This window comes from Jaculus jaculus, chromosome 14 (genome assembly GCF_020740685.1).
Source record: "Jaculus jaculus isolate mJacJac1 chromosome 14, mJacJac1.mat.Y.cur, whole genome shotgun sequence".
In the NCBI taxonomy this organism is placed as follows: domain Eukaryota; kingdom Metazoa; phylum Chordata; class Mammalia; order Rodentia; family Dipodidae; genus Jaculus; species Jaculus jaculus.
Genome location: NC_059115.1, coordinates 49,733,557 through 49,758,619, shown reverse-complemented (window position 1 = coordinate 49,758,619; position 25,063 = coordinate 49,733,557). Strand labels below are relative to the sequence as shown.

Here is a 25,063-nt window from a genome sequence, read left to right as displayed (position 1 = left end):
GTCTCACTCTAGCCCAGGCTGACCTAGAATTTACTATGTAATGTCAGTGTGGCCTCAAACTCACAGCAATCCCCCTACCTCTGCCTCCCAAGTCCTGGGATTAAAGGTGTGCACCACCACACCCGGCTTCCTGTTGACCAGTTTCGAAAACTCTTTGATGGTTGCAACCTGATATGAACGATATTGTTAGTTACTGAGAACTTCAACATGGGTTGAACAGTGTGCTTCATGCTTTCATATGCACAATCCCATGAGGTAAGTCCTAATATTCCCTTTACAAAGATATGGTCATGTGGCTAGAAAGGGAAAAATGGAAATTGAAACCCACTTCTATCTCTCCCGAACGTCCTTGTTCTAAAGTGTCCATCATGCCGCCTCCAGCAACTTTTAATATAAGGAGATTTTTATTTGTTCATGAGATAGTTTAAAAATTGTTTGAACATATGGACAATATATGTGCGTGTTTGTATGTCTTCAAAATATACAGTTGGATGGTCTCTATATGTACTTGCTGCGAAAATGTATGGTGTATGTATATATCTATAAACACTCCTTCTCCATATGCCGAGCGTTATAGTTAGCAAGATGAACCAGTTGGCCATTGCACATGCTGCCAGGGCTGTCCTAGGAGCAGTTGCTGGGATATGCAGCCCCCCTTCCCTCCAGCAGGGCTGTCCTATTGTCTTCTGAGGGCTCTTCAAAATGTTCCAGGCTCCTTAATGGTAGCAGTTCCCTAGTCAGTGGATATTTTCTGCTCTTCTCTTATGATGGGGATGTGTGGAGGGAGGAGGGGGCATTAAAATAATTTTCTGCTCTAGGCTCTGATACACTTAAGATAGCCCTCTTCCTGGAATATATAAATGCCAGCAAATCAGCATTTCTTAAGCTCCAGTATCCTTCCTGGAAATTGTGTTAAAGGAGGGACCCTGGCTGCTTGTCTCAGACTGAATGAGAATATAGTGAGCCTCATGATTTCCACCACTGAGATATTAGCATAAATCTCCCACTAATGCACCTCTGTCTGTTACTGGGAGAGTCCGCGCGACCCAGGAAGAAGCGTTAAATTGAGAAGGGAATGTCTCAGAACTGGGGCTTGGCTTTATGCTTTGTGAAGGAGGCATTTAATGCCCAGTTTCCAACTCTGCATGGACTACTAAGGAGGCGTTTCACATTCTTTCCTGTTTGGGTCATGAGGAATGATTAGATGTCTCATGAGGAAAAACAGATTTTTAAGTTGCTCAAGGAGCAATAGTAAGAACTTTACAACCTTTGAAAGAACAGTTTTGTCATATATATGGGGAGCCACCCCTCTCTTTCTCTCTCCTTTATTAAATTCAGGCTCCTCTTATTTATATGAGTGAATTTTTAGGAACAATTTTTGCCTGTAGTATAGTGCTTAATGGCTATTTTTAGGATTTGTGCATTTAAGATGAGTTTACCTGAAGTTGTATGAGGACCAGGGTATATAAAACAATACGTGGGTAGCTGTGGTAGAGGAGAAAGATGTGCTTAGCGGGGCTTGGCTACTACCCCATCTCCCTCGGTACGTGCAGACACCTGGTATCACCAGCTTCTTTTGCGTAAGGGGTTTTATGAAGAAGTTGAGTTTTATAAACCAGGATCTTTAGTTGCCAGCTCAGCCCTTTGCTTCCAAGTAGCCCTTTACTCAGAAGAAATACTGAAGGTTTTCATAGGGGTAGAAAGAGCTCTTGGAGCTTATATTGGAACCTCCTCAATTACCAAGTCACACCTCTGAATGGGGTGGGTGAACTTTGGCTTGAACTCATGGATTGTAAGAACAGGCTTGCTATGTCCAAACTATTGATGGGGTGGGCGAGAGGGAAAAGCTTGGCTGAGAAAGACACCTTTCCTGAGCAGATGGGCACAATGCTCAGTGGTTAGTGTCAACAGTCCTGTGGCAGTCACTTTCCTGCTGTGCCTCTGTTTTCATCCCCGAGTAGAGTTTATTATTTTAATTAAGCACTGTATAGAATTTGTGAGTCTTTGTGCTACAGACCAGATGGGTAAGGAAGAGAGAGTTTCGTGTTTCAAGTGATGCAATAAGGAACTCCAAGTTACTTGTCCTTAAGGACAAATGATTTTCTTTTTTCTAAATAAGTTTACAATTTCATCCTAGCCTGAGGAATCGCAGATAGATACATTAATTGTGCCACGCTTCACCTTTTCCTATGGTAAATGAAGTTAGTAATGCCTTTTGAGGATGTTCTTGTGAAAAGTGAAATAATGAATGTCTGGCAACGCCTGGGACAGTGGCAGGCACATAGAAGATCTTAGAGCAGCAGTGGCTTTTTAAAGCATGGTGACCAAAACGACAGTCAGACAATACCTATGTTGATCGTTACTCGCACAGAAAGTATATAGTGTTTACTCATCTGCTCACAGGCATTTATACACATGTTTATGAATTTTGATTTGAGACAAGGTCTCATATTGTAGCCCAGGCTGGCCTCAAACTCATCTAATCTTGCTGTTTCAGCTTCCCAGCTGGTTCATATTATAAACAAGTTTCGCTTTGCTCAGTCCACATGCATATATTTACAATTTCCATGCCTTAAATCATAAAACTCTAAGTCCTGACACCTTATTTTGTGATTCTCTCTGTTTCACAAACCTGCACAGGTGAGAATGTCTGAGGCACATTAGCAGTCATCAAGCCGAGGTAAGTTCTTGGCTGAGTTTTCACATGTGCCAGACCTTACTGAATCAGGAGAAATCATTGAGGTGGGCTGTGTGTCTTCTCCACATATTAAATCCGTGCCAACTGTGGGCCAGGACGCATCCTCATCGTGGGGTGCCCAACACACTTGCTGTTCTTGTTTGGTTGTGGAATTACAAACCCAGTTCACTGCTGTAAAGGCGAAGAGATGTACTGGAGACAGAGCCGAGCCAAGGCTCCCTACCTCTACTTGAAGATCCAGGAGGGAAGTACTAACCCAGACACTAAATGCTGAATTATGGCTCACTGGCTGGGAGAACTGAAAAAGTGGTGGCCCGAGGTAGAGAGGAGAGCAGCTAATGTGGAGGATGTGAAGCATGGTGCGTGCCGTGGCTAGTGACCTTGTGAGAAGGTCAAGTTTTCCTTGTATTGAATTAATGAGGCGTTTTCTTTCCTCTCAGGCTCAGGGTGTGACTGTTGAAAGTGCTAAGTTCTAAAGGGACAAAATCCAGTTCACCCTCTTCAGCACCATCTTCCTGAGCTAGCCCCCATCGCAGGCGGAGGCTCAGATGGCCTCTGCCCTGCCCACTGGCTGAGACAGGCGCATAATAAGAGAAACTTTCTCACTCCTGATGAGGTAAACAACGAAGCAGAAGATTTCACTGTGGGAAGACACTGCTTTTTTTTTTTTTTTTTTTTTTTTTTTGGTTTTTCCAAGGTAGGGTCTCACTCTAGCCCAGGCAGACGTGGAATTCACTTTGTAGTCTCAGGCTGGCCTTGAGCTCATGGCAATCCTCCTACCTCTGCCTCCCGAGTGCTGGGATTAAAGGGAAGACTTTTTTTGTGTTTGCTTGTTTGTACTTATTTATTTGAGAGACAGACAGAGAGAAAGAGGGAGAGAGAGAGAGAATGGGTGGGCCAGGGCCTCCAGCCAGTGCAAACGAACTCCAGACGAGTCTGCCCCCTTGTGCATCTGGCTAACGTGGGTCCTGGGGAACCGAGCCTCAAACCGGGGTCCTTAGGCTTCACAGGCAAGCATTTGACTGCTAAGCCATCTCTCCAGCCCAAGACATTACGTTTTATTGTTGGTGTGAGTGTTAAGCCAAAGGAGTTAATGTCTAGAGTGTTATTAAACTGTGATTATTTTATTTTTTCTTGCATCAGGAATGGAAGGAAGAACCCATCTTTGAGAGAAGGATGTGGCCAGCTTAACAATGTATGTGAGCTCAGAGAAAGTGGAAAGGAGGAGTACAACGCAAGTCCTTCTCCCCAGAATTATGACTTGGATATATTTTAAGACAAACCTCAGTTTTCTTACCTGTAAATTGGAGAAGTAAGGTTCTTCACCAAATAGGACTGTTAAATTGAGTGATGTACTGCACAAGTAAATATGCCACTGTGGGACTGTTTGTGCTAAGCCAGACCACGCATCATGAGAGAAGGACCTCCCTTCCCTAAAGGTCCCTTCTACTGAAAACGGGATTGCAGAATTCCGGAATAGTTTCAAATCCACTTTCACATGATCTGTACCATGTCATCTATGTTTAGACAGTTTCACACTTCCATCTGAAAACATTTTGGGTGTTCTTCCTTTGAGAAACATACTTTCTTCCACATATATTTTTGCATGTTACAAACTGTGTCACCCATGCAAATGTATTTCCTTGAGCTAAGGGGCCATTTGGGGTCAGTGATGGACATGGGTGGGTCAGTTAAGTGTTCAAAGGTTTATCATATGAAATAAAGAGATATAGTTGTTGGAGAGGGAATCCAGGAAAGATTTTTATGCATATCAAAGAGGCGTAAACTAAACTCCCAATTCCAAGGTTTGTTAGAGGCCTCATTTTACCTAGGTGAAGGGGGCTAGTCTCTGATGGTGGGATGGGGTGCTTCAATTCTTGCAGCATATGCCCTCAGAAATGTTGCTTATCTCCCCCACCCCCGTCCTCCCCACCTTCCAAAGGAAGGGGTAGGGGAGCCGAAAAACACTTGGCACAGGTGCAGGAAAGCTGCAAACGTCTGGCAGGGCGCTCACAGACGCCGTTTTCCACTCAGCACCAAATGTTTTACAGTCTTCGTGAGCCCATATAGATTCTGGCTTCTGCCCAGTCGTTTGTTTGAGACTGTGGGCTCCGAGAAAAGGCTCCAAACTGCAGCTGGCCTTTAAACCGCATTTTATGAGGCAGAGCATTCAGGGTACAATTGGAATGAGGAGAGCTCGCCTTTGACTTTGTACGTAAAAGAAACAGATTGCAGAGGGGTAGAGCGGACACTTGGGCATAGTTGGTGGGTTCTTTATCCCCAGTTGAGACTATAGTTTGGGAAATTTCATCCTGATCTCAATAATTTCAGTGTAGTTTATAGCGAGTGCACGCCCCATGTGACTTTAGCCCAATTTAGTTCAGTTTTACCCAAACATAAATCTAGTAGTTCTGAGTAATGGAGATGGTAGGATCATTCTCAGTGATGTAAATTTCTGGCTAATCCCTGGTGATGGAGCCTTAGCTCCCACCTACAAGCAACTTCATTATGAATGAACTTCTAATAGTTAACTATTCATCTTTCTTTTTGTAGCTCTCTTTGGTCCCTTATCATGCTTACATCTCATAATTTCAAAGTAGAAATGACTAGTTTTCTTTTTTCCAGTCACCATCTATTAATGATGTGAAACGAAAAGATGCCAGTAAGAAAGTTGATCAAAACTGAGGTTTAGAGGATTAAAAGGCCTCTCTTACCCTGACATATTCAGAAAAAAAAAAAAAAAATAGGCAATTGAATTGTCCTTGGGCCTGCGTGGTCAAATCATTATTCTGAAGGGCATGGTCGGGCATTAAGATATCTGGGGCAACAGGATCATGAGATTGAGCCTGTGTTTCAAACAATAAGTTACTATTCTTGATTATTTTCTATGCTGCTCATGGATTCTTTTCTCTCATTTTATTTCATTTTATTTTTGTCAGTATCTTGCTATTGTAGCCTAAAGTGGAACTCATTATATAATGCAGGCTGGTCTCAAACTTGCCATCCTCCTGTCTCAGCCTCAAAGGGGCTGGCATTGTGCTCATGGTGGTCATGGGTCACCACACCCTTCTCTTATCTGCTCTGTAATTTAACAATGAGTGTGAATGATTCTATATTCCAAGGGAGGCAATTTAGGCTTAGGAAGTTTAAGCGACTTGCAAATTATTATGAGTGGCTGAGAGGAGGACTAAATGTCTTGTTTGCAAAGCCTGCCTGCTGGAGTTTTAATTCCTAAACTTCCCGCATAAACCAGGAGCAAAAAGTAGCTTGCAGTGGCAAGAGGTCCTGGCATGGTGCCACACACACACACACACACACACACACACACACACACACACACACCCATACACACACATGCAATTGAATAAATAATTAATAACAATATGTACTACAATTTTAGTTTTAGTTTTCAGGAACCATGAAAAACCAAATATCCCAGAATTCCCAAAACAGATGTGCCCCTATTTCTGTCAGTGGCTCACATAAAATGTTTTATCTTGAGATTTAAAAATAATCCCAATATCTCCCAATGCAGAGCATTTCTCAGAGGCAGAGACTTCCCTGAGTTGGAAAACACTCATCTTTTTTTTTTTTCTTTTAAATAGAGAAACTATTAACTATGCAACTGAACTTTTGACTTAGTGCATTTGTTAATAGCTAAGATGCAGGATTTTTTTTTTTTATTTTAATTTAGGACACAGCTTCTTCTGAAATCCAGTGACACTGTCTCTGGGGTGTTGAGAGCTGACCTAGAGTTTGAGTGTGAGACATATCAGCGGTCGTCATGCGACATTCTCCTGGAATCTGTGACTGAGCTGTGTCCTTACAAACCAGTTCAGTAAATAAGCAAGCACTTCCTTAGTTCCCAAACTGAGTGCAGTTAAAGGCAAAAAAGAATTAGAGCAGATACATATGTAGAGGAATGGCGAGAGATCGGAGGAGAGAACGAGTTGCACACCCCAAGCTAGAGATAAGAGAGAGCGTGTCACTCCTTCCCCGTGGCAGATTCACAGTCTTCTTTTGGATGTCATGTTGAAAAGATTCCCAATTCTTGCTTCTGTGAGCCGAAGCAGATGGGTGCCCCATGTTGGTGCAGATTCTTATTGGAAGCAGTGTGGTTGCAAAGATGGGGTTTGGGTCATTTGGTTTTCTCTGAAAACTGTCTTGTGTAACTGTCTAAAAGAATTTATTATACCAAGTAAAGTGCACCATCCATGATGCTTCAGGAATGTTAAATAAATGCTGCAACCAATGTTTCAAATATGTTTGCCCAGATTAATAGACAGTGCTTTTTTGGTGAACATATGTTTGGGAAATGCTGAGTTAACATAGAGTGACAGTTCCCCACCCCCTCACAGGACTTGTCAGAGCCTTTAATATCGCCTGTGAATCTACAACAGGAGTGATGTGATAACATTTGCTCTTGGAATGCTCCTTTGACAAAGGATGTGTTCACCGTGCTGTTGGACATCCTTAGGGAAACGTGAAAATGCTGGTGCTCAGTTGAAGAGGGGTTTTTACTACTTAAGCCTTTTCAGACTAGCCCAGATCTGAATGAAGTGCACCCAGATCTGAATGAAGTTTTATTGGACAACTTCTTCCTCATCATGTCTTTGGTTTCTTATGTTTGTAACTCATAATGCCCAAGGGTAAATAGCAACTAGATATTTAGACAGTTGTAAGAAAGGTGCAACTGAGCGGAACAGCAGGGTAATGAAAACAACTGAAGTCTCAGCATCCAGTGATGACTTACTTATAAGCCCTTGCCAGAATAACCACCCCTGGTGTCATCTTCATGAGAGGAATGCAGACGTGGAGCTGGAGGTAGATCACATGTACGTGTTTTACCTCTCATGTCTTCAGGTGAGAGGAGGACATTGCACACTGCTCCTGTCCCGGGTCAGACTTGCTGGGCTCTTTCTCTGTATGACAGTCCCATCTGCTTCAAGGAGCATTTACATATGCAAATCCTCTGCTGAGGCCTTTGTGACTCGGCCTAAGATTGTGTTTTCACATCTAGGTTTCTACCAACGGATTCAAGAGAAACCTGACTTATTGTACTCCGAAGTGACTCACTTAACATAAAGCCAGTGAACTTAAACTTCCAGAACGTGTGCTCCCTCAACTTGCTGGCCTGGTTTTATCAGATGACGAAACTAACATAATTTTGTGGGTTTTCTTCTTCTTTTTAAAAATGTGTGTGTGTACCTGTCCAGTGGAGCAGATCGTATCTCTTGTTTTCCCACTGCAGGCATCAGTCTAGCAGCTTCCACATTCTTTAGACTCCACCTCCCATTCACATAGTTATGCTTTGACCATTGTGCCCAGCTTTATGTGGGTGCTGGGGAGAACTGAACTCAAGTCAGTAGGCTCACTCGCAAGAGCCTTTAGAAACTGAACCATCTCTCCAGCCATGAGACCTTGGGTTCTTACAGACAGATCCCAAGTTACAAGCAGCAAACGGCATAAATTATAGATAAAACCAGATGGCTTATTAAAATTATTTTCTTGACTTCACATGACCATATATTCATATCCATCATAAAAAAATCAAAAACCAAAGAAAGGCTTAATTGGATTTGGCCAGAAGAGGAGGGGCCAAGTTAGCATTGAATTCACGGGAAGCAGGTGGACTCCTGAGGATGCTTGCTGGCTGGAGGCAGGGAGCTGGGAGCTGCAGGGGGAAGTGTTTGCTGGAGTCAGTCTCCCTTGGAATCTATTTTTTTTTTTGTTTGTTTAGAAGGCAGCAAAAACCAAGGAGATAAACCACCCCTTACATGTCAGCACGTCAGCCGGGGCTCAGGTGAAACCACAAAGGGGTTGGAAAGATGAACAAGAGTGCAGCTTCCACTGCAAGCCTGACAACCAGTGCTAGGGTCATGTAGACAGACACAGAGGATGCTCAATACATACCAAGGCAGAAATCCAGGAGTACCTGAGGAGCTCAACACTGAAGTAGACTTAAAATATACCCACCAGGGCTCTGGGAATTTTGCAGAAGAAAAAGCAGAAAGAATGTAAGAGCCAGAGGGTGTGAGGGACTATCCAGAGGCATTGCCCCCCTACACAATGACTGACTGCTGCCGTCACAACTCATAACCCACAGCCCCGTGGAGAATAGCAGTAATCCCACCGAGGAGCGCCCTCAGTGGCATGGGTGCAAGGGAGAGGAAAATGATGGCACCGACACCACATGATGTGTCCGTACAAAGTTTCTACTTAATAAAAAAAAAAAAATTAATTCACGACTCAATCAAATAGTAAAAAAAAAAAAAAAAAAAAAAAGCCCAGAATCCCATTCACCCACTGGAACCTTCACACACCTGCTCAGCTGTACCCTGAATTCCATGCTGTCTATCCACTGCTAGCTCTGCACTAGGAACTGGGACATCAACTTCCAGTCAGAGGTGACCACCTGCCCAATCTACGTGAGTGGAACAAAGGCTTACATGACAACAGAGAGCAGGGCTCACCCCTGGGTTGTCTCTGTTCCTTCCTCTCTCAAAAGTCCTTTCATATGACGAGGAGAAAGGAATGAAAGTATCACCAGCAAGTATAGCACGTTCTGAATGTACCCACAAAGTCTCCTTCCACTTCCTGTTTAAGCTCTTCCACACATTCAAAAAGATGATGTCATCATCTTGCCCTAACCAGGGGACTTCAGTGTGACCTACAGAGACCCACACAGTCCATATCATGCCAGTCCCTGCCACTGAGACCGACACTTCCTGTTCTCGTTACAAAGTTACTTACATAAAAGTTTGCCTACTCTACGAACTAGAGGATGGATTAAAATTAAGAATTGTCTTCACTTCACATGGCCACATATTAATCCAATTCCAATCATATTATCCCTGCTTCCAGTCATGGAATTCTTTATTTCAAAGTGTTTGCTAGTTTTTGAAAGAGGGATAAGTGATGTTAGTGAGTTTAGTATTGGTGAGGAGTAGATTAGAAACAAAATTTCTTTATTTTTATTTGTATTTTTCTCAATTTTTTGAACATTTTCCATGATTATAAAAAGTATCCCATGGTAATACCCTCCCTCCACCCCCACTTTCCCCTTTGAAGCGAAATTTCTTGAAACTATCTTGACTGAAGAGGAGACCTTCAAATATCCACCACAGAATGACACAAAACATGTGTCACTGAGGTTCTGAGCAGGCAGGAATGATGGGGGGAGATCAAAGACACTTCACATTTGCTTCTCAGCATCCTTTGTCATTTATTCATTGGAAAGAGTCCTTGATTGACCCTTGGATGCATGTTCAGGTAGGCTAGATGGCATTGGCTACAGGTTCTCTAGTTATAGGTGACCTTTGAGTCGTAAATACAGTCTCAATACCCAGCCCGGTTTGAATAACCATAATCATGGATTCTAAGTTTTATTTACCCAGTCTAGCTGATGGAGAAGAGGTGTGCAGGCCTTCTTCATTTCACAGGTAACATTTTTTATTTTTTTATTCTCAGCTAATGTCTTGGATTTAGAACCCCAACAAGACAGAGCAAAGGAATAATGAGGAGGCCTGGACACTCAATATATAAGATTGGTTGGAAGAGTGTGGTGGCACACACCTTTCAAACAGTCCTGGAACTTGGGAGGCAGAAGTGGGACGATTGCTGTGAGTTAGAGGCCAGCCTGAGCCTGTAGAACTGAATCCCATGTCTTCAGGGCTTGATGTTGCACACCTGAACCTCAGACACTTCAGGTGTCCCTGTGAGGTACAGCATGAGGCAGGTCTTGCACCACTGTTGGCTGTATCTCCAAAACACCTACCCATGCATTCTAGCAGAGATACCCTCAACAGTTTCTTTCCACTCACTCTGGAAAGTGGGGCTTTTCTCTGAGAAACAAACAAACAAACAAATAAACAACAAACAAAATAAAACGACTTTCTCTGTTGTCAAAGTAGCTCAATCCCTAGGATGTCCTGGGTGGAAGCTGACGCAGTCTGCCCAATCTTGGTAAAACAGGGGAACATTAAGGAAGTCACTTTGACCTGCTCTGTGATGTGCCTGCGAGTATGCAAGAAAACCACTTCATAAACTCAGGTCTGTCTGACATCCCCAGCCTAACCTTTGCAAAACCTCCAGATGAACAACTGGCCTTCAAACCTGGCCTCCTGCAGCTCTCTTTATTGACTTGAGCAAAGTGACAGCGTGGCTTTGGGATTCTGACCCTGAAGTGTAAATATTCACTTTGCCAATGTGTTACGTTGGTGCTTTGGAAGTTAGTTACAGTCTCTAAGCCTCACATTTTCTTATACGGTTCATAATACTTCCTTCAGGAGATGTTGAGGTAATTAAAAGACATAATGCATTAATAACTATTCATGTTCTTCTTGGTATATAAAACATGCCTGTTAAAATTACCCACTGCAGGTCAGGAGAGAAGGCTTGGCTGTTAAGGTGCTTGCCTGCAAAGCCAAAGGACCCAAGGGTCAATTCCCCAGGACCTGCATAAGCCAGATGTACAAGGTGGCACATGAATCTGGAGTTTGTTTGTAGTGGCCAAAGGATCTGGTGCACCCATTCTCTATCTGCCTCTTTTTCTCTCTCAAATAAATACAATAAAAAATTACCCACTATAGTAAATATTACCTTAACATAGGGAAAAAAGTGAGCAGTTATCTGAAAAAGCAAAGAATTAGAAGTACTCATTTCCTGGAGGAGAAAGTGGTAATAAAGAGCAGGGAGATGTGGAAGCTGGGAAGATATCTTAATGGATAACATACTTGCCACACAAGCATGAGGAACTGAGTTTGGATCCCCAGCACCCATGTAAACCCAAGGTGTTGGCAAGTCTCCCAAAATTTACATGAGGTGAGATATCATAGAAATAAAGACTCTTTTAAGCAGGACATGGTGGTGCATGCCTTCAATCCCAGCAATCGGAAGGTCATCCTGAGACTACACAGTGAATTCCAGGTCAGCCTGGGGTAGAACAAGACCCTACCTCAAAAAACCAACCAACCAACCAACCAACAAAACAAACAAACAAACAAAAAAAGAGTTTATATGTCATGAAAACTGATGAAGTTTGTAATACTGACAATACACAGTACATACCAGTGAAATTTAGAGAGTGCCATGCATATAATAAGTCTGTATTCCTTTACTTCCCTTTATTTTAGGAGGGATTTTAAATTACTTATAACTGCTATGTTTACATTAGATAAAACCAGAAGGATTGACAGAAAATTTTCTGAATCAGTAGTAGTTGTTACAAAAGTTCTTCTCATCCTATAGTTTCACTGGGCATGCTGATCATGGTGTAGTAATGAGTCATGCTGAAACCCTTGCAAGAGCAGAAATATATGAATTTCAGGCCTGACCAACAATATCCACACGGGTTCCAAGACCATGGACAGAAGGCTCATTAGATGAATTGACACTGATTATTCCCAGAGGACCAATTGAGCTATGGAAAAGTCACTTTTCACTATGCTTCTTTATGCAGCAGAACTTGCCAGGGGCCTGGAGGACAAGTTAGAGTGTAGTCAGATGGGATTTGCACTTTGTCCAAGCCAGTAAAGGTACTCCTTGGCTATTATTTTTCACTCTACTGTAAATAGCAAGAGGCAGATGAAAAGGTAAAAAAATATGTTGGTTGGAAGATACTCTCACCTACCTAGGGTAATCAAAGAGAGCCATCAGCTCCAGATTTGGTGAGTAATAACTCACATTTGACTTTAATATGCCATGATAAACTTTGAGGAATATATCTTTTAAAACATAAAATGCTTTACTTCTGATTTAAAGTTTGGGGGATTGGTCCTGCACCGTAGGCATGTTAGATTTAGCATCTCTGGAAATTCCAGAGCAATTTTAAAATACTCTTTTTGATCACTTGCTGCAGCTCCAGCTTTCAAAGAGAATGAGATGTTTGGAGAATGAATTGTGATGGACTTATATGAAAATTTATATGACCAAGAATTGGATTTGTTCCCCTGGAATATTATAGATTATGTTTTATGTTGGAATTACATCAGTGTGCAGAGCAGCAGAAGGCTGGCTTAATGTAGCTAAAAATACACCTTAACTTTCAACTTGGAAGAGAGCTCCTCCCTCCCCACCCCGTTTCTTCCCTAATGAAAATAATGGCTTCATGACTCATATATGTGACAGACAGGAGGGAATATTTGAATCTTAAAATAAGAAGTTTGAGGAAGAACTAATAGTTCTCTTATAATTTCTTTCCCATCTATCTCTTCCGTGGTTTGTTCCCCAAGGCCATCCTTTCTCAAGCCTTCAGCACACAGGTCTTATTGACAGGGCTCTATTCTTCCCTTCGCCCTGCCCATGCCTGCACACCAGATCCTCCACCTGTGCCCCTTTACACAACCCTTGCTGTTCTTTTGTGCTGTTTCATTTGTGTCCCAAGAAGTGACAGACAGAGCTCACGACCATCATCTTAGGCCAGGCTCTTGCAATATCTTACCCGGAGTTGGACAACAGCCTGCTTTACAGAATCTCGGAATTGCTCTCACTCCTGCTTTGATCTCAGCTTAGCATTTTCCAAGATAGTATTCAAGTACCACTGACAGACTGCAGGCTGGTTTTTGGTATTACATTGACACCTGTTCTCAAGATTGTTACAAGTGCACCACCAAATACATTATTAAGAAAGTGCAATTGTTAAATCCAAGCAATGAGTTAATACATGTTATGTCTTAGAATGAAAGTTATCAAAGAAATGAGCTAAGAGATAATTTCATGTATATATATATATATATATATATATATATATATATATATATATATATATGATCTTGAGACCTTTCTACAACATTAGAAAGTCATCTCCATGTTCCTTCCCCAGAGACAGTGTCACAAACTTTTTATGAGCTAAGTAAGCCAGGTGTGTTACTGCCATGCCTACACAACAGTCATGTGATTGTAACAATATTAGAGCAATGGCTCTCCCAATATCCTGGCTTCTTGCCTCTCTCTTCATAGCTGGACTGCACCTCAGAGTGCAAAGTTGCTCAACAATCTGAAACATTAATGTGGCTTTCCAAAGTGCCTCAGTGACAAATGATGAGTGGCTAAGCTACTGAATCTTACTCAATATTCTTATTTTATTTTAATTTTACAGGAACTTGCTATTAAGAGAGGACCTAGGGGCAGAAAGCGCTGAAAGAGGAAACAAAGGGGCTGTGAGGAAGGGCTGGAACTAATGAAAGCTCTCTATCCACGAAATAAGTTGTGGCTTCATAAATTCACTCTAAGTACATTTGAGGAACAAGAAGCCATAAAAGAGGTCACTGTGACCTTCGATTCGGCACAGCTTTTGAGATAAAAGGTCTAAATATCAGAAAGCATTTGGTTAGCTATAGTGTTGTTGACTGATTAAAAACCATTCTATTCATGCTCCTGGAACCCTCCAGTGGAATGCTGATGAGCGGTTGGCCTGCATGCCATGTGCACAATGGATTCGTGTGGCAGACATCAAAGTTGCTTTGCTAAAATGGAAAGCTAAAAGGTAAGTCCCTGTGACCCTAGATCAACGTGGCAAAGCTACTGACATGAGGATTAGATTGCAATCCACTGACTTTACATTTAGTAGTTATTGGGTGCATGTCGTAAAAGCATTTTGAGAATGTTCCATATTCTAATCTTTGCATAGGATAACAACTTTGAAGACAGTTATTATCAGCAAGTGCTTTTTTTTTCTTGATTATATAGTCATTGTATTTTTATGATTGCTTTACAATGAGCAAATGAACTTCATCTTGGTTTGATCATTCTTCACAGGTAGAACTTCCAGGCAGAGTAATTACAAACTTGGGTTGGGGAATGAATAGATGTGGTTTAAACTTTGTGACAATCACTTGTTTGTTTTGTTACTATGGACCTCATCTGTTTAAGTCTTCTTGAGAATACTGGAGATAATAATTGAACTTACTTCACAGTCTGGTCAAAGAATATCAAATATCAAGAAATCACTTTTATTTTCTAATATATTTAATTAATTGATTTATTTGAGAGAGAGAGAGAAAATGGGCCCACCAGGGCTTCCAGCCATTGTAAATCAACTCCAGATGCATGTGCTCCCTTGTGCATCTGGCTTGTGTGGGTCCTGGAGGGTCAAACCTGGATCCTTTTGCTTTGCAGGCAAATGCCTTAACCACTAAGCCACCTCTCTACCCCAAGAAATCACATTTTTTTCTCAATTTTTTTTTTTTTCAAGTTAGAGTCTCACTCTGGTCCAGGCTGACCTGAAATTAACTCTGTCATCTCAGGGTGGCTTTGAACTCATGGCAATCCTCCTACCTCTGCCTCCCAAGTGCTGGGATTAAAGGTGTGCACCACCACGCCCGGCTCAATTTTTATTAACATTTTCCATGATTATAAAAAAATCCCATGGTAATACCCTCCAGAAATCACTTTTAAACAAGAAAATATTTATTATATTATGCTTTTTCTCATATCTGGAATACATATTAGCAGAAATAACACAGGGAGGAAAAAATAAACCTCTCCTGCCCTCTCCTAATCATATTCTAGGAATGCATTGTGATGAATGGGTGTCAGTAGTTGGCATTGCAACCTATGACTATCCATCTCACCCTCTGACTCAAGCCTCTTGACAGAAAGAGATATATGGAAAGAATATAGCTAATTAGAGCAGAATGTTCCTTCATAGCAAAGTAAGCAGCTATCAAAATGGATCTTTCTGCTCACGATTTACACAGAAAGCATAAGTAAGGACTCCTGGTTCTGCGTCAGCTTTCCATTGCTATAACACATACTCAAGATTCTCAGTTTATGAAAATGTCTCACAGTGCATGGTTGGTTGATTCCATTCCTTTGGGGCCAGTGGGGAAGATAGGACATCATCACATGGGGCATGCAGTAGAGCAAAATCTCTCACCACGTGGCTAGAAAGTGAAAGGGAGAAAAACAGACTGGAATGCCACTATCTTTGTGTGTGTGTATGTGTGTGTGTTTTGCATATGTGTGTGTGGTGTGTACATGTGCATGCATGTTTGTATATGTGTGGATGCATGCATGTGTGTGTGTGCATGAACATTATGTGGAGGCCAGAGGACCACCTCAGGTACCATCATCACATATGCCATCCACATCTTCTTGAGACGGGGCCTCTCATTGGTCTAGAGCTTGCCAAGTAGGTTAGACTGGCTGACCAGAAAACCCTAAGTATATTCCTGTCTTGTCATCAAAGCTCAGAGATTAAAAGCTGTTACATAAGTACTGGGGATTTAATTCAGGACTTCAAGCTTCTCAGGTAACCATTTTATCCAGTGACCTATCTCTCAGACTTTTTGTCCTTCTTTTTTAAAAACAAAAACAAAAAACCATTTTATTTTATTTTATTTGTTGAGAGAGAGAGGTAGAGGCAGATAGAGAGCAAATGGGTGTTCTAGGGCCTTCAGCCACTGCAGATGACCTCCAGATGAAACTGTCTTACATGGTTTCTGAGGAATCGAACCTGGGTCCTTGGCTTTGCAGTCAAGTGCCTTAATCACTAAGCCATCTCTCTAGCCCTCTAGCCCTTTTAATAGCATGTTTATAATGATCCAAAGACCATCCTTGATGTATCATCTCAGAGTCTATCACCTCTAAGTTGCCACGATAAGAACCTAACCTTTAATATGTGGACCTTTTGGGAATCCTTAATATCCAAACCGCAGCAGCTTTTCTAGTGTTTGCATGATGAAAGCCCTAAGCTGAAGTCCCTCTGAGTGGACAAAGGCATTGCTTTTTGTAAGCTTAGGGCAGGAAGGAAAATATTTGGAGCTCTTCCTTAAATAAGAGTCATTTGACTTCTCTTAAATTGTATCAATAAGTGCAAAATGTGACCCAGTGAATGTCCTGGCCTCTGAACCAAGAGACAAGCTATGCCTCCTCTTGTGAAGACAGAGACAGAGATCGAGAACGGTCATGACAGCTGTACATCCCTCCATAGAATTAAGTTATTTTGAACTGTGGTTCTAGATTGAATAAGCAAAAGTACAAATACCCACTTATATTTGAATCTCAGATAAGTGGGGGGTCATTTGTAGTATGAATAAGTAACATGTAATAGTTGATACATGCTTATAATAAAATAATTTTTGTGAAGCCAGGTGTGGTGATGCACGCGTTTAATCTCAGCATTTGGGAGGCAGAGGTAGTAGGATCACCATGAGTTCGAGGCCACCCTGAGACTACATAGTTAGTTCCAGGTCAGCCTGGACCAGAGTGAGACCCTACCTCGAAAAAGAAAAAAAAAAAAATTGCTGTTACAGAATTCAGAAATCAACAGGGCGTCCTGTATTTTACCTGGAAACTCTGATTACAACAGTTTTTGAAGAAGAAATTGGTGATGGGTAGTTGAGGTACATGAAAATGCCTCTGAGTAGGGTTTCATTTACTTAAACCATAGAGTTTCAGCTATTTCTCTGTGAAGGGAGGCCATATTGGTAACTTTTCTTGTTGCTGTGACCTGTTCCCTGATGGAAACAATATTGGAAAGGAAGGATTTATTTTGGTCCATGTTTCAGAGGGTATCAGTCCTTCATGGTGGGGAATGTGTGGCAGTGGGCTTGGTCTTTGTACTGGGAACATACAGCAGCTTCCTATTAAGTGGTACCAATCAGGAAGCAGGAAGCTCGAGCCCAAGCTGTGCCTGAAGCATGGTTGATCTATAGTCCTTAAAGGCCCACCACCTAGTGACCCACCTCCAACACCCATGGCTGCATCCATGCCAACACCCATTCCAAACAGCATCACCACCTACTGGTGAACTGTTGAACCATACGAGTCTGTGGGGGACATTTTCATAACTAAATCACCACGACAGAGGCTCTCCAGTGTTACAGGACAGTTAGAGGTGTGTGGTTTCTATCCACTAGGTTCTAGTCACAGCCACTTGCTTTCTGTGATGTGATAAATAGCCGTGTTTCCAGACTTTTCCACATGGGAAAAGGAGACAGAAATCCCCCACTAGTTGGGAACTTCAGATGTGGAGATAGTAGAGGAGGCAGCATATCAAGATGGCATACAGAGTATGGCACTTGACTCCAATCAATAATGCAGGCAGTACCCCTGCTTTGGTTACTCAGGTATCCCCACCTTCTCCATTCCTCCCTTATGTTGGGAGCTCCCCAGATCACTTTCTGGGATGCTCAATAATACAACATTAATTCCATATTGTTTATAATTCCTAGGTTTTCCCTCAAATCTCCATACCTCCATTGCCTTTTTTGCACTTCTTTTTCAAAGCACATCCAACAAAGTGTTAAAACCAAGTACGTACCAGAGACCATTGGTTCATGCGGTTATGAGAAAAAGTAGCCAGGGGATGTGACTGTTATGAGTAGGCTCCATTATCTAATGTATATTACTGTGCTTGTGATATTGGGTGCCTTCCAAAGGGCCAGGTGTGAAAGTGTTGGTACCCCACTGTGGCCTCCTTTAAGAAATGGGTCCAGTGGAAGTTCACATGGTCACTGGAGTTATGTCCTTGAAGGAGATGGTGGGGACTCTGGGTCCTTCCTCTTTTTGCGTCAGTCCCCGGGCCATGAGGTGAATGGTTATGAACAACCACACCCTCTCTGCCATGGATTACCTCACGCCAGGTTCCAAAGCAACAGAGCTACCCACTAATGGACTAGAACCTGCAAAACTGAGTTAAAAAAAAAACAACAACTATTTTCTCAATAACTTGATTGTCTCACATATGTGTAAAGGTATCACAGGACTTAAAATTTTCTCCCTTCAAGTCTGTGATGGAAGAGCTCTGGGTGCTGACATCTCTCCTGCAGCCACTTTTCAGCCATACATCTATCTTTGAAGATAATGATGAAATTTTCTCCCACTAGGTTGATTATTATTGTTGTTGTTATTATTATTGGCAAAGTTTTCCTGCCTAAATATGTTTTCTAACACTTTTGGAAAAGGGCCGAAGTAACTCTCACTCTATTAACTTTGACTGTCCAGCATTGATAATTGATTTTTAGGTCTATCAGCTCATGGAGTGTGATGATTCCATTAGCAAGTCAAATGTAACTTCGCTTCTTCATTACTTCTCATATTTTGTTGGCTTTTTCAGAAGCAATGGTTTTATAAGAATCAAAGACAGTGTAACTAGCTATTTCGCTATGTCAGTCGGAAATACATCTCTGCTCTCCATTCTCTGCAAAGGATGTATATTCACAAATCCCTATATTCTGGTGCATTTGCTTAAATATGAATGCTCGATCCCCTGAGAAGCCCCATTTGAAAGCACAACATTATCTTTATTTGTAATCACTGCTTTCATCATGGCTACAAAATACCCAGGCTTGCTCAGATCCTGATATTTGAATTTAATCAATAACCACATTCTCTTCTGATCTGTTTTACCCCTGCAATTGTATTTTCCAAGCTGTGTATGTTATGTTTTATTGTGTAAGAATTCAATTGAAATAACCATTCATGTTTGCAAAGAGGATGATGTTTTATTATTGGTTATAAGAAAGGAAATTTCACACTTTGTGTAACCGACCCTTTTTGCTAATGCACGGTGAATTCTGAAAGGGAGAAACAAGTTAATGAACTGTGGACTGTGGGAAGCAAGGCCACAGAAAGATCTCGGAGGATTCTGACCACATGATCAAACAAGTCCTGGTGATTTTTTATGTCTCTAATTGACAAGCATTGAATTCACATTTGAAATGCATAATCTTTGCATAATTCAAGGGGGATAAAGATGGGAAGGAATAAGGGGCTAGTAATAAAAGCATTTAACACCCGCATGGCCTGGAGGCATCAAATGACATCAGGTACCTTATTGTTGGGGTGGGTTCCAGAGACCCCTGCAGGTTCAGGTGTCACTCTCTTACCAGGTAGACCTGTGAGTAGAGGATTAGATGTTTGGAGACAGGCCAGGGTGACTGAATGGAGAGTGGAAAAGTATAGGAGGTTCAAGGTGTTTGATTTTCTTTTTTCTGTTTTTTAAAAATTATTTTTAGTATTTATTTGCTAGCACAGAGAGCAAGAGAGAAAATAGAGAGGGAGAAAGTATAGGCATGCCAGAGCCTTTTGCCACTGCAAACGAACTCCAGATGCATGTGCTACTTGGTGCGTTTGGCTTTGCATGGGTACTGGAGAATCCTGCCAGGCTTTCCAAGCAAGAGACTATAACCACTGAGCCATCTCCCCAGCCTTTTCTTTTGCCTTTTGACTGTTGTAACAGCTGCACCACTGTGTACCAGTTGCATTATGAAGAAGGATGGAGCATTAGAGCAGCGTCAGAAATCTTGACACCGTCCCTCACTCACTGTATGACGTCTGTCTCCGTTTCTCTTTTCTTGGGTTGCCTTTGTCCTCCCGTTCTCCTTCGTGTTTCTGAATCTTTCTTTGCTTGCTTATTAATTTGTTTTTATTTTTATGTTTTGATTTTCTTTTCGAGGTAGGATCTCAATAAGGCCCAGGATAACTTGGAATTCACTCTGTAATTCCAGGTTGGCTTCAAGTTCACAGTGATCCTTCTACCCTATGCCTCGGCCATTTGATTTAATTTTTGCTAAGACATGGTTTCCTGTAGCCCAAGCAGGTTTTGAACTTGCTATGTGATCAAGGACAGCCTGGATTTTCTGAGCCTCCTGCTTTTACTTCCCAACCTCTATGATGGCAGATGTGTGCTGCTGTGCCCAGTCTCTACCCTCCCCCACCTTTTAATAATTTGCAAGAGTTTTCGATAGAGTTTAGAATTGTGCTTCTGAGTTTTTAGATGGCAGAGGATGAAACATCTCAAAGTCAGAGCTCTCTTATGCTCAGGGTCTTGTAAATAACGTGATAACCAGGCAGAAACAAAGTCATGAATGCCCACACTACCTCAAGCAAACTAAGAGCAGTAACTACCTTTGTATGCCTGTTTAACGGTGTTTTTTTTTTAATTAATTCTGTACAATATTGGGAGAATTTATTACAGATTAGGACATCCAAGGAAAACACATACAAACAAATGTTGCTTTTGCTTGGAATTTTCCAGTGCAGGAAACAAAGCAAAAAAATAAACAACAACAACAACAAAAAAACGAAACAAAACAAACAAGCACAGTTATTTTGGGGTTTGTTGCAGCAGTCGCCTTCCTAGATCACATGTGTGTCTCTCATCTCTCTAATTCAGTGACTTTATTAGTAACATCTATGAGAATATATAAATACAAACTAATGAGCAGTGTATTTCCCTCATGGCTTGCGTGCCTATCAAGAGCAGAGATTCCTAGGTAGCTTCAATCCACCTATGTCTTCCCTGCAAGTTGTTCACTTTAATTTATTGGAGTTGAAGATACCATTCTAGCTAATGTCATGTATTTTAATAACATTGTAAGAATAAAGATGTTTTCAATATAATTATTAATTATTTCATCACCAGGACAGAAAAAGTATGGTTTTCAAAGCACATTCTGTATTAGGAAGTTTGGGACTGAATATGTCCCTGCATTTACATTTATTTTAGGAGCCTATGCAGACAATAGTTTGGTAAAGTGAACTGATTTAATATCCTGTGGCTTTTTTGTACCTGACAATCAGAAATGAGGAAAATGAAGAGTTATCAGAGATCACGTTCTTAACACAGGCACATTATTCCCATTGTTGTTTATTGAAGACCTCCTTTCTTTAACAAATTAAGAATATGCGTAACATGTAAGGTCATGGGCAGAGGAATACAATAATATGGCTTAGAACTATAGTATTCTCTTGAAGTACACCACACTCAGAAGAGAGGTTTTAGAGACATCTGTTGTAATTACAGGAACATGGTTTCTAATTCATTTACTTCCCTTTCCTACCTAAACTGTACATATAAGTGAATTTTAAGAGACTGTATAAATAAATTTTTAATTACAAAATGATGTTATATAATACATTATTAATAATAACCAATAATGCATTATGTTTATGCATGAGTCCATTAAAAAAGACAAGCTAATGTATGTCAGTTCTATAAGAAAGCACTAATTTGTCCTAAATTTGTGAATGAGGTTGAATCCATGATGCGAGCTGCTGGGCACAGGCACACAGAGTGCTTTAGCATGCTATTTTATAGTCAAGAAACATCTTGTACCTGTGGCATTTAAGAGGTATTTATGATTTGCTCATAATGTGTGATCAGGAATCATGTTTTTCAGCAAGCCATGCATTTGTGAAATTTGGAACAAGATCATTGAGTTGACAATACTAGCTTTCCTAGACAGGTGCAGCATAAAATGGCCTAGAGCATCCAAGAAATGTGTATGGTCTTTGCAATTGGGCACATGGAACTCTCAGATGAGTTGTAATGGAATTTCCCACTGTGGCCAAAAGGACTGCCCGTGTGCAGAGCTTTCATTTCACTAGCGGTAACAGATTTCTGAGATCTCCATGGCCAGCTCCAGGCACTCGCTGGTCTCGTGGCAGGATTCAAAAAGGCTGCAGTCCATGTCGCAGTTGCAGTTGCAATCATTACGGGGGTGGTTCTCGTCAGGGGCATGGTGGTATCTGTGAGAGGGACAACACAGGTTGGTGCATACTGTTTCGCACGTGTCAGGGAGCATGAGGAGGCAGTCCAGAAACTGGCAAAAGAGGCAGGTGAGGATCAAGGAGGCGCATTCCTCTGTTTAATGAAAAAGAGACAGTTATTACATGGGAACCCAAAAGAATAACTTTAAACAAGATGGACTTGCTCAACGCCCTGGTCTGATCTCCGCACACCGCATACGTATGTCTGGTGGCCATGCTGTGCTCTGTAAAATATGTACAATTGACAATATAATTCACTATGAAAGACTGGAGAGATGGTTCAGGTTGTAAAATACTTGCCATGCAAGGGTGAGAGCCTGAGTTTGCATTTCCACCCCCACATAAAAGTTGGACACAGTGGTGGTATGTGGCGATAATCCCAATGTTGGAGCAGGAGACAGGAGGATTCCTGGAGCTTGCTCTTCAGTTACTGTAATCTAATCAATTGAGCTCCAGTTCTAATGAAAGACCCTGTCCCAAAAATGGTAACGAGGGGGCCTGGAGAGATGGCTCAACACTTAAGGGCACTTGCCTGCAAATCTGAATGACCCGGATTTGATTCACCACTATCTATGTAAAACCAGGCACACAAAGTGGTGCATGCATCTGGTGTTTGCTGCGCCTGGAGACCCTGTCATGCTTATTCTCTCTCTCTCCCTCTTCCTGCCTCTCTTCTCACTGTCTTTCTCTGCATGCAAATAAATTTCTTTTATAAAAAAAGATTATGTGGAGAGTGATTGAGGAAGATATCTCACATCAACTTGTGCTTACACATGCACACCTGCACACATGGGCACCCACAAACTTGAACATGCCTACATGCATTATATTATTATATATTATATGTACCACACACATACATGCAAAACTGCAAGAACAGAAAAACTAAAATTATTATGATATGGGAATCAGAAATAAAATAAGGAAGAGACTCAGTAATAACACTTATGGTGGTCTCGATGAAGGTCAGTCAGGTGTGGAGTTGTACTTGATAACTCGATAACTTTATAGTCAACTCTGCTGATACTCCACATAGCAATGTACCTGGTTTATCTGTCAGCTTCCCCACCCCCACACTGCTACTCACTCTCCTTAAGTAATTGCTTTATTAACTTCCTGAGTATTTCCTATTGATTCCAGGTAATCTGGTTATTTTAAAGTGCTGTCACTTTTCTAAACCTCTTTATTTACGTTGCCTATGGAGGTGCTGGGAAAGCACACGGTCAGCTACCTGTCTGGAAACCTTTGCAATGCTGAATAATAGCAGGGTCTTCCAAATGTAGGAGCATCAGAAGCCATTAGAGTTGGGGACAAGGAGAGACTGCAAATATCCTGCTTCTTGTCACCAGGCTATGTGGTTCCCATAAATCCACCGCACCCATATTCAGATGCAAGCAAAAAGCACATTTCCAAACTTAATATAAATGCTTTTTAAAATAATCACAGCTTTTTGGGTTGTGTTTTATTTTTAATTTCTGTCTCCATTTTTCTCCAGTTATGCAAAGCCTTGATTTTATATTCAAGTTGTTTAAGTGAAATACGTCATCACATGCCTAAAAGGTTTTAAATCTTATCAGTCGTCTTTAAGAAAATTGGTTTAAAAATTTACTATGTAGACTTGTAAAAAATCTGGAAAGCATCTTTAAGGCACTGAAGGTGATGGGTAATTCTAGCCAAACAGCTGTGATGGGTTATAGATTATTATATAATATATATTTTTTGCTCCATAAAGGGAATTAGTGAAAAGATGTAGCAGTTTTCTTGTTAAAATTATAACATTTTAAGTTTTAAACCCCTTAAAAATGTGTGAGATTTCTGGTAAAAGGGTAAGTAAATGTTCATGTCATAGTTCATCTAATTGAATAGTTTGGTACATGTATGGATGGGTGTGTGTGCATTCATGTGTGTGTGCATGGGTGTGTGGGTGTATGCAGGAGGACAGAGGGCATCTTTGGTTGTCATTCCACAAGGACCTATTCCGCCACTTTTTCTTCTCTCAGCAACCTGGAACTTGCTTAATTAAGCTAGACTGGCTGGTTGGCATTCTCAGGGCTCAACCTACCTCTACCTCCCCAATGCTGGGATTACAGCCATGTGCCACCATGCCTGATTTTTCTCTGGGGATCAAACTCAGGTCCTCATACTTATGAGGCAAACCCTTCATTGAGATCTCCCTGCCCAGCCCCCCAAGTGTTCATTTAGCCTCATCACTGTTTTGTCTAATAATATTTTTTTCAGAAAACCTTTTCCTTTTAATGTTCGTAAACTGGGTAATCTCCAAACAAAGGAGAAACTTGGAAATATGCTTTGAAAAAGGACAAAAGTATTTAAAAGGAAACAATTTGAATTTATTATAAGAGCACTGTTGGGAGTTCTAAAATGAATTCTGAATTCAGGTAAATAGCAGTCCTCTTTCCTCCTTGTTCTCCTCTACCATTCTTCCCAGAAAATGGTAGGAAACACACACACACACACACACACACACACACACACACACACACACACACACAAGCATGCACACACGCCATGACTTTTACGAGGCCTTTAATTGCCATATATTGTTGCAGGTGCTGTGGTTATTCTGTAGCATTTAGAGAGCAGGCAGCCTACCCCCTAATACCTCTGTGGTGTGCACACTCATCTCTCTGCCAGTCTGGGTGTATTTTTATTCACTTAATGCCAACTTCTAACATATGGCCAACTTACTCATATCTTATAAGTCACCACAAACTACCCACAAAAATTCAGGAGTAAGTTTCTAACAGTCCATAGGCTCTGTTTTGCCTAGCCTTTTCTGAAAAGGGAATGTTGGTGGTCAAGGACATGGGGCACACAATCTCAATGAATTTTCCCAATGTCAAACCTGTA

At 41.4% G+C, this 25,063-nt stretch overlaps 1 protein-coding gene across 2 annotated transcripts in view; it reads right to left on the bottom strand.

The window, feature by feature from the left end:
- Nucleotides 1-21,612: 21,612 nt before the first annotated feature.
- Nucleotides 21,613-25,063, bottom strand: part of Mdfic2 (MyoD family inhibitor domain containing 2) — a 115,286-nt gene continuing 111,835 nt past the window's right edge. For both annotated transcript variants that reach the window (XM_045134476.1, XM_004651513.2), the window contains one exon: nucleotides 21,613-22,289. In XM_045134476.1, coding sequence (XP_044990411.1) covers nucleotides 22,030-22,289 — 260 coding nt within the window. In that variant the 3' untranslated portion in view covers nucleotides 21,613-22,029. The remainder of the gene's footprint in view (nucleotides 22,290-25,063) is intronic.